Source organism: Nansenia antarctica, assembly GCF_963989245.1.
Source record: "Nansenia antarctica genome assembly, chromosome: 7".
NCBI classification, from domain to species: Eukaryota; Metazoa; Chordata; class Actinopteri; order Argentiniformes; family Microstomatidae; genus Nansenia; species Nansenia antarctica.
The window spans coordinates 49370887-49380962 of record NC_137677.1 but is presented as its reverse complement, the minus strand read 5'-3'; the positions used below and the strand labels follow the sequence as shown (position 1 = coordinate 49380962).

Genomic DNA, 10076 nt, shown 5'->3' with positions numbered 1-10076 from the left:
TGACACAACTGAAATAGGGACTCTTATTATTCCACTAATGTAAAAAAAAAAAAGAAAAAAGAAGAGAGAAAAAAGGCATTTACAATGAAAACTAAAGCACTGTTATTGTTATGTTATTACAATTATCTTACTAAATGTTAATACAATGTTAGCATATTATTGGAAAGGGGATCTTAACCTAACTACATAAAATACTTCACCAAGAAGCACTCAAGTAACTTCGGAACTTCCATCTTCCTTCTGCTCCAAGACGGATAGTTCTGGATGTGTTTTCTGTGGCGTGCTGCCACCTCCTGGTCATGGTAGGAAACAACAGCTCTGACAAAGACCGTAAATCACATTTCCTGTATCATAGCGCCTCCACTGGGTGGTATATGTTGGTCCTCTCTCTGCTCCTGGTGAATTCAACATCCACACACAAACAAAGGACAGTGATGGGTGGGTAAAGCTGTGTTATTGACTATATACAGTACAGGTCTATGATCATATTACATCATGCAATTGAAATTGTTACTTTGAGGAGTGACATATCTGACTGTAAACCATGTATGATACAAAACCAGAGTGGCTTAAATATACCCTTTAACATTTCCTGTTGTTCACCACAATCTCCTGTTCACAGCACAACACCTCACAGCAGACAGAGTTACAGATGCCTAAAAGAAGTCTGTATACACATGAGGCATGAGCATATCTTCTCTCTTGTGTGTATTTGCTGTCTCAGAGATAATTCAATTAATCCTAAAGCCAGATGTGACTGGTAAAAACACCAACAACAATACACCCATACTGCGAGAGTGTGAATTTGCATCTCTGAAATTAATTGAACATTCTTTAATGAGTTTAATGAGTTCTTAAACAGTATAATGTATTCAGTGTTAGTTCACTGTACACTTTGCCAGGTGTGGGCTCTCGAATAAGTGTGTGGCTCAGATCAGATCATAGCACTAGTCAGGTTACTAAGCGACCTCACACTGCCCGTGTGTGTGCGCCTGCTCTTCCTTCGTACACTCCGGAGATAGTTCCTGTACAGGATCACACTGATCACTCTGTCCTGGAACTGCTTGGACACGATGTAGTACAGGATGATGTCCAACACCGTACTCAGGTTCATCAGGAAGGTTGTGAAGGCCCCCCATGTGTTGTAGTCCTCTCCATCACCACGCTGCAGCAACAGGACCATCAAACACACATGGAAGGGCACGAAACACACCAACACCTGAACGATGAGCGTGATGATGATGCGTATGGACTTCTCCTTCACCTTGGGCTTCAGCTTGGAGGTGCGCCCGTGGATCAGATTATCCACTATGACCACGTAGCAACCAATCATAATACAGATGGGGACCAGGAAGAAGAAGATGAGCCGCACAAAGTTGACAGGGTTGTCGCTGCGCAGGTGGATGATGTCACGCATCTTGATGCAAGTGGTGAAGTTGGAGGCGCGGTCCGGGTCGGCGTTGGGGAACATGAGGGGTACGGTGGCCCCCAGGGTCATCACCCACACGCCCACACAGGCCACCAGGGCTTTGGGGATATTCTTCAGCTCCTTGCTGTGTTTGGGCTGGACGATGGCTACGTATCGGTCGGCGCTGATCAGGGCGAACAGCCACAGTGCCATGCAGGGGTAGAAGACCGTTAGAGCAGCGCTGATCCGACAGAACAGGTCCCCGAAGGGCCAGTAGTCCTGGGCGTAGTACACCATCCTGAAAGGGAGGAGGAGGATGAAGAGGAGGTCTACCATAGCCACGTTGACCATGTAGACAGTGACGGAGTTCCTCCTCTTGGTGGTCAGGGCAAAGACCCACAGTGCTGTGAGGTTGACCACCACTCCGATGGTGAAGATGACACAGTAGAAGACCAGGCTAACAATGCGGTAATCTCTGGGGACCTGCTCCACGGACCTCAATGCACTGGACACCAAGGTGAAGTTGGATACGTTCTGATCTGACTCCATGTCTACTGACTTATGAAATTACACTAGAAGAAAAGAACACTGTGAGTTACTGTGAGTTACTGTTATTTGCATGTATGCAAATAAGTTATGATGTCAAGGATGAAAATAGACATGAAAATAGCATGGGTATATGTGTGAAAGTCTATAAGTCTAAGCCTGCTATGAGGCAGGATTCTAAATATACCGAATATTATTCACAGTTGGCGGAACCATGCTGTTAGATCATTTGAATATTTCTTTTAAAATAGACGTGCAGCTGCAGCGTCAACAGCAGTTGAAGAGGAAGGGAAAGTTTCAGTCCAACTGTCCTCCCGTTCGCCTCTGTTGTTGTCTTACGGCTGCGTCAGCTACACATACAGTATTGTGGATGGGGACTTTTGAGATTGCTGAAGTTTATGTTTAGGCTTATATAACCATCATGTGTGATCATATGTGATCATATGTATATCGAGTGAGTATATTACATGATGGTATGATGGATCGTATCACTGAATCATTTCTACCTACCATCAGCTGGTCGGCTGATACTCAGGGCCAGAATGTCCCTGACAACAGTGAGTCCTCTGGCACCACAGGTTCTGATTAAAGTGTTACGTAAATGATCTTTTGTATCTGTATGTTCTTTGTTAATCTGTTGATGGCAATTGGCGTATGGAGTGGGTCATCGACAGGTAGCAGTATTATTCTATCTAGGGTATACAAGCTGTGTCTTTCCTATTGGAGGTTGGACAATGTGATGCTGGAGTTTGTTCCCTTGTTCCAGCATGTTGCAACTGGATTGTAATAATCTCTGAACCTGGGAATAAACTACAGCACGTATCATATAGAAACAGAGACAAACATCCATAGCATCTGTTGTGACAAATATTGAATGTGTCTTTGAAGAAATGGAGAAGCTTGCAGTATAAGAGATGGGAGGCGTAAATCAAAATAGAAAAAAAAGAAAGAAGTGAAATTGGAATGTTGATTTGAGCCTTTTGATTCTCTTGGCTGGAAACCATGTGACCATTTTTTTTTATTTATAAATGTGTTCGTGTTTTCCTCTGCCTCTACCTCCCTTCGAGTTACAGTAACAGGCATTATAGTTTGTTGATGGTCTGCACTTTTAATAAATTATAACTATCTACGGGCCAATTTCACAAACAAGGCTTAATCCTAGCCCTGGACTAAATCACACTTTCAATGTAAAATCTCCATTGAAGATGCTTTTTAGTCTGGGACTAGGCTTACGCCTTGTCTGTGAAACCGGGCCTATAAGTAGTGGAAAAGAAACAAAGCACGATGACGTGCCAAATTCAGATGGGTTCTAACCTCACCACCAAGACACGAGAGAGGCATAGATACTCTTCCCAATAATCATGGTTGCGGTTAAAGAAAGGTTATCTTCTGTTTATCTGTTCGATTGTACCATAAAGTCCCAAAAAGAGAGAGAGCGCATTGTCTCAAGGGAGACCAGATAGCATGGCAAGTTAAGTAATTGTATTGTATTTACCTCAGTAATCTTTCTCATCTCCTGTGCTCTCGGCGTCCAACCAAAGAGGCCTCAACAAGAGATGGAAGGAAGGGGTGATGTGATGTCGCTAACAGCCATCTCTGACTGACTGAGGATCTCAAGTAGTGAAAGGGGAAGTGAACACATTGTGTTATTTCAGACAGTAACATCGGTGGGGTTGGTGAGACTGAACATTAAAAAAAGCCCCCATCCACTTCCTGTGTCGCCTCCGCTCTAGTTACTCTACTATCTAACTAGCTACAGTACAGTATGGGTGGAACACAAAAGGGCTACAGCTTCTGCATTCTGCAATTACACCCCCTTAAAGAAAATGATGTGCCATTAGAAGTGGGAGTGTGTTTGGCAGGCAGAGAGATGGCAGATTTAGGGCAAGTTATTGATTGGAAAAGTGGGGTCTGTCACAGCACATTAGTTCTCAGGGGAGTAATCCACAGCAGGTTGCAGTGAGAAGCATCTGCTGCCGGAGAGAAGTAATTAAAAACAGGATGTTGAGGCAGTTGCCATATAAACAGGAAATAAGATGGTGGTAATAGACACTTCACGCTGATACTGTGAGATGTTTTTACATAGCGTACGCTTAATGGATGCAAACTGCCCACCTCCAGTGAAACGTTCAAGGTCATACTGGACCGGGGATTGAATGCATAGCAGGGAAGGTGTGTGTGTGTGTGTGTGTGTGGGTGTGTGTGTGTGTGTGTGTGTGTGTGTGTGTATATATATGTGTGTGTATGTGTATGTGTATGTGTGTGTGTGTGTGTGTGTGTGTGTGTGTGTGTGTGTGTGTGTGTGTGTGTTTGTGTGTGTATGTGTATGTGTATGTGTGTGTGTGTGTGTGTATGTGTATGTATGTATGTATGTATGTATGTATGTGTGTGTGTGTGTGTGTGTGTGTGTTTTGTTTTTTGTTTGTTTGTTTGTTTGTTTTGTTAGTGGATTACACTCAGGCTTTAGTCCAGAACACTACAATGACATAAGGGACAAAGCTCTAACTTTTATGTAACAGAAAAATGTAGTTCTCTGCAGACTCATCTTTTCCGTTAGCATCTTACAGTAGATCATCTCCTCCACTGGAAGATTTCACACACAATGAAGTGGAGGCTCTGCCACACGTTCCCACGTATTTCCACCACTGCACCGTGTGCCTGCTTCACACAGTCTATTTGACCTTCTAAAAGGTATATTTGTAAAAAAAAAAAATGGTAGGATGAACTTCTGTGGAACCCTTCTTTGGCTTATTATTATAGTACTTTTTAACTGTAACATACTTTTTTATTCTACTCTATCATATACGGTATTGTAATAAAAGCAGCACTAATTAGTGGAGATGGTTGTGTCTGAGGTAAATCTCATCCTTCAGAAATAATTACCTGGCTGCTAGTCTCTCTTTCTCTCACTGCGTCTCACAATATCTGTTGCCAGATGGTGTGTTTTGTTCTTTGCAATATGTTGTTATGACAACAGTCTGTGTGATTTTGTCTTTCTCGGATACCCATCATGTGGTTTCTACTGTACGTCTGTCCCTCTGTTAGCTCTTTGGGTTGAAGTCAGAATCTCTGTCCCAGTAACTGTGCGTATTGTACTACTGTACAATAGCAGTAGTACTGTATTGATCTATAGTATTTTAATACATAGTATGCTAGTGGTGATATTGAGACACAAACGACTGACCCCATACTGTTCAACAGACTAGAATTAGTCGAGTTATATTTCAATGAGTAAAGAGAAAAGAGCGTTCAAATCTAAGGGTGTCTGCAGCTATATCTTTTCTATGGAAGGGACATCTACTGTACAGTAAGTAAGAAATATAGTAAGCAACCACTTTACTTTCTTTAGCTCACATTTCATTATCTTCCTCTTGCTATGTAACGCTGCCCTCGTGAGGCATTCAGAAGTAATTGTGGCTGTGTTGTTGTATATTATCCCGTGGCCCCACAGTACGTTCTGTTTTACTAAGAAATGGACAGCTTTCTGAGAACTGCACCAAACCCAGAAACACCACAGCTGCCGACGTACCAAAAATTTACATACCATTTTTTTTCCTCTCGATTTGACATTTATTCAAGATCATTTAAGTTGCCGTCAACAAACCGGCCAAATCACATTCAAAAAGCCTAACAAAAACACATTTTAACAAGCATCTTAACATTAATAGTCAAGTGAACAACAGCTAAATTAAAAACAAGTTTAACAAAAAGACACATCTGTTCAAATAAATCTATGATGGAAATAACACTGATGGGATTTATTGAGGGACAGCGTTAAATGTGTATTCAAACTCTAAACAACATTTTTGTTTGACGGTCATTATTCACTGTGCTCTATTTCCAATATAACAATCTGTTCCTCCAGATTGTATTATTACAGTGTCCTATTCTTAGGACCGCAACCTTGAAACCATGAGGTAAATGTTTCATGAATGATTCATCTATTATGTTCTCATGCCACTACTCATGCTCTGTGGTGCTAGTCTGGGAGCCTGTCTGTCTGCTTCTGCCTGAATGCAGGAAAAATCGAGTATCCATGCTGGTATAATGTTACACTCAGTATCACCATATCCAAAGAGAAGAGGAGAGAACTATTCCAACTGTTTGAATCGTAGTCCAGTCACTGTATACACAGAACTGTTGTGGTCCAGTCCATGGAAATGAATAAGGATACTAAAGGATCACGATTGTCCAGTTTTACCCTCCACTTCCTACTTCCATCCCCTCAATCCGTGTACCTGGTGCTGTTAAGGTGGATCTTGTTATCTATGACGTCCCTGGACGAGCCTTCAGGCGAGGTCCTGACAGCGCTGGAGAACGACACGCTCACCTGCCTCTTCAGCAGCTTCAGTACCTTTCTCTTGTAGCCCTTACAGGCAAAGAAGTAGATGAAGGGGTCCAGGCATGCGTTGAGGTTCATCAGACTTACAGTGACGTGTAGAGACACCTGGAAGGCGGTGAGATCCTCACAGTTAAGGTCAGACACCAGCTTCCTGATCATGTACTGCAGGATGTCGATGTGGTAGGGGCTGAAGCACACCACAAACACCAGAGACACGCAGCAGATCACCCCGATGGCTTTACGGCCGCGCCCAGACTTGTCTGTCAGGCGATTGGACTTGGCTGTGAGGTGCAGCTTGCAGCACAGGACAGAGTAACACACCAGGATGGTTACCACAGGGATGCCGTAACCCAGGAAGACCGCTCCGATCAGCATGTAGGCTATGTTGGGCACCTTCTCGAAGTTGGGGTACTCCATACAGGTGATGTAGCCGTCTGGCTCCTCGTTGGTCATGTCCATGGTGAGGAGGGGCAGCGTTTGGGTGAGGACAACCAACCACACAGCCACACAGATATACTTGACTTTACTGACGCTCCGGAAGCGAGCGAAGCGCAGAGGCAGGACCACAGCGATGAAACGATCCACGCTGAGGCAGGTCATGAAATTGACCCCGGCGTAGGTGTTGATGTAGAAGATGAGGGCTGTGATCTTGCACATGGTTTCCCCCAAGGCCCAGTGGAACCCCTTAGCATAGTAAAGGATCCGCAAGGGCAGGGAGAGGGTGAAGAGGATGTCAGAGATCACTAGGTTGAGGGAGTAGAGGGTGGTCGAGTTCATCTTCTTCAGGTTGGGGCGGATGACATGCAGTGCCAGGGCGTTGCCCAGCAACCCCACAGAGAACACAATGGAGTAGACGAGGGGCATTAGGATCCTGGCGTAAGTCCGGTGGGCGTACAGGGTAGGGCACTCTGAGGCATTGGGGCTGAGGGTGGTGAAGTTTGAGGTTGGAAACTGGGTGGAAGACTTCCCCTCCATATTGAGGTCAGTGGTGCAGGGGTGTATGTCTGCAGAAAGATAAATCACATCTTTGTTAATACCACCGTTCGGTATGTTTTTAGTTGTCAGTACTACTTTACTACAGTAAACATCCTACATGAATGTAGGTGGGTAGTATGAGTGAAGAACTCCATACTGTATATTAGGCTACAGTATGTGAAACATAACTGTGCTCTTTTGGCTTCTAAATAAAATACATCTTATTGAATTGGACAAAGTACCTGATTCAATGTAGAAATTAAACTGTTTTACTAAGGATTTTAGTAAGAATTTGCATACATTTACACCTACGGTACACTATAATCAGTGCCTGGTTTCATTGAGGAAGCAAGACAAGTCTTTCTCAATATAATATGTGACAGGCCACAGATGTTATTGTGTTGGGAGGGAGGTGCTAACCAAGTCATAGAAGTTCTCCCTTCTTTGACAAACCCTATTTGATTCAGTTCCTTATCTGACAATATCATCAGTCACCAGTTAGTTCTGTAGCTCCAGCATGTGTTGCTAACGTGAACAACAATTCACACCTATGGCCATCTTCACATTTGACTTTCACTGTTTAACCACTCATGCTACAGTTTAGAGCTGGTAGCCTTGAATACAAAGGTTCCATGACGGAAGTCAATGAACAATGCAGGAGATTTTTTACTGAACACAGCTGCAATGGTCACAGCAAAGACAAACGGTGTTGAGAGACACACTTGCATACTAGGAAGTCTGCATCCCTAGGGTTCTCAGCCATAGCATGATGATGATTCATAATGAGTGACCCAAAGTCACGGCCGAGACAAGAAATTTCTATCTGCTGGAGCAGATTTGACAAGAAAAGAAATATGTTTCCTGATCCACAAACACAAGCGACACACATTGTGATTTCTGCTACAATTACCGGCCCACAGTCTGATTTCCTGGATCTTTTTCCTGTGTTTTATTTTGTGTGTGTCTGTGTGTGTGTGTGTGTGTGTGTGTGTGTGTGTGTGTGTGTGTGTGTGTGTGTGTGTGTGTGTGTGTGTGTGTGGTGTGCGATGTGCGTGTTTGTGTCTTTGATAAATGCTGTAGCCTGTTTTTGGTGTTTCGGAGACCCAATGAGCCCACAGCTTTGGGGTAACTTATTCCTGTGTTAGAATGCATCTAAAAGCCGATACCTTTAGTTATAAATCTCAAACTCTCCTGATTTGTTCCACAGTGCAAGACAGTACCATCATTTACAGTCATGTGACTTCAAATGCCACCACTTAACTCTCACATATGCACTTACACACACACTAGCTGTTGACTGCAGTTGATTGGAAAATAAATAAATAGGCTTTTAAAACCAAACAATGAGTTGTAAATTAATTAATTGGATTAAAATAACTAAAATAAGCTGCCAATAGTTAAGTGATAATATCAACTTCATCATGATAATTAAATTGCTCATTCGGATAAACTCATTAGCTACAGTATACAATTCTCCTTAATTTTCATGACGCAATATGATTAGTCCTTAGTACCAAGTCCTTTTAATATATTTTTGTAAAGCCAAAATAAATACGTTTTTTATCATACATCAATTAAAACAAAACTGACATAAACTTACCAAAGGTAACAGTGTTTTTATCCCTAAAAGGTATCAGATTGAAGCTGTATAGTTCCTCTTGGCATGCTACTGTAGTGACTATAGGTATCCTCAGCAGTTCAGCAGAGACCACGTTGCCCCAGCTCAGAGTAGAGTGACATGAATAGAGAAGTGTGGCACGGTCGTAACCATGAAGCATAAGATCCTCTCTCTCTCTCTCTCTCTCTCTCTCTCTCTCTCTCTCTCTCTCTCTCTCTCTCTCTCTCTCTCTCTTCCTCTCCCTATCCCTCTCTGTCTCTCTATTTATTGGTTATGAAGCATATATCTGCTGAAAACCACTTTCATTATTTTCTAACATTAAGCAACTGTATGATTAGTTTGCTGTGGCGTGTGTAAGGCAAATAAAGTGCGGGAACTTGTTATAGTGTTTATACTATGGTAGTCTGTATTGAAATGCTGTCATGGTGATGGGCCATGTGCATGTCACCTTCTCTGAGGATGTGGCATAGCAGGGAAGTGTGTGTGTGTGTGTGTGTGTGTGTGTGTGTGTGTGTGTGTGTGTGTGTGTGTGTGTGTGTGTGTGTGTGTGTGTGTGTGTGTGTGTGTGTGTGTGTGTGTGTGTGGTGAGTGCCTTTTTTCATAGTTTCATTAGGCAGGCCACATGTAATGCCACCCTCATTCTGGAATGGAATGGAATGGACTTTATTTGTCATTGCTACAGTACAGGTACCAAACAACGAAATTTAGGAGGGGTGGCTCCCCTGGTGTTAGGAAAGGAAAAACACATTTTAGAAAAAGCATAGATGCATAAAATCACAAGAAGGTAAGGAGCTGGTTTACATCAATAAAGGCTATGTACACAATCCACTGTACCATGTATACATGAAGATACCATATACCATATACCATATATGAAGATTTCTTGTGGAGATAAGAATTGATCGTATTGTTGCTGTTCAGTTTAGTGCATGTGTGTTCAAGTTGATTGACAATTGGTTGGCAAATAACACATTGTTTGTTTGTTTTGTTTTGTTCTGTTGGGAAAATTAAACTATAAAAATAATCTCATTGGCAGGTGTTTTCTGTTCAGTGATGGATATTGAAGGCAGAGGATGGCGAGATATGCCTCTGAAATGAAATACCAAAGCACATTGCGGTTGCCGTGTGTTTTTTTCATCCTCAACAGATATCTTTGAACAAAACCACATTTGAATGCAGAGAAAGTA

At 42.7% G+C, this 10076-nt stretch overlaps 2 protein-coding genes across 2 annotated transcripts; both read right to left on the bottom strand.

The window, feature by feature from the left end:
• Positions 1–934: 934 nt before the first annotated feature.
• On the bottom strand, positions 935–1957 carry gpr18 (G protein-coupled receptor 18; the record flags this gene model as incomplete). The annotated part of the gene is made up of 1 exon (XM_080536852.1): positions 935–1957. The coding sequence occupies one exon, from the start codon at positions 1955–1957 to the stop codon at positions 935–937; it is 1023 nt and encodes a 340-aa protein (XP_080392978.1).
• A 4222-nt stretch (positions 1958–6179) lies between these two features.
• gpr183a (G protein-coupled receptor 183a) lies at positions 6180–7271 on the bottom strand (the record flags this gene model as incomplete). Its single annotated transcript, XM_080536851.1, has 1 exon — positions 6180–7271. The coding sequence occupies one exon, from the start codon at positions 7269–7271 to the stop codon at positions 6180–6182; it is 1092 nt and encodes a 363-aa protein (XP_080392977.1).
• Between the last annotated feature and the right edge of the window lie 2805 nt (positions 7272–10076).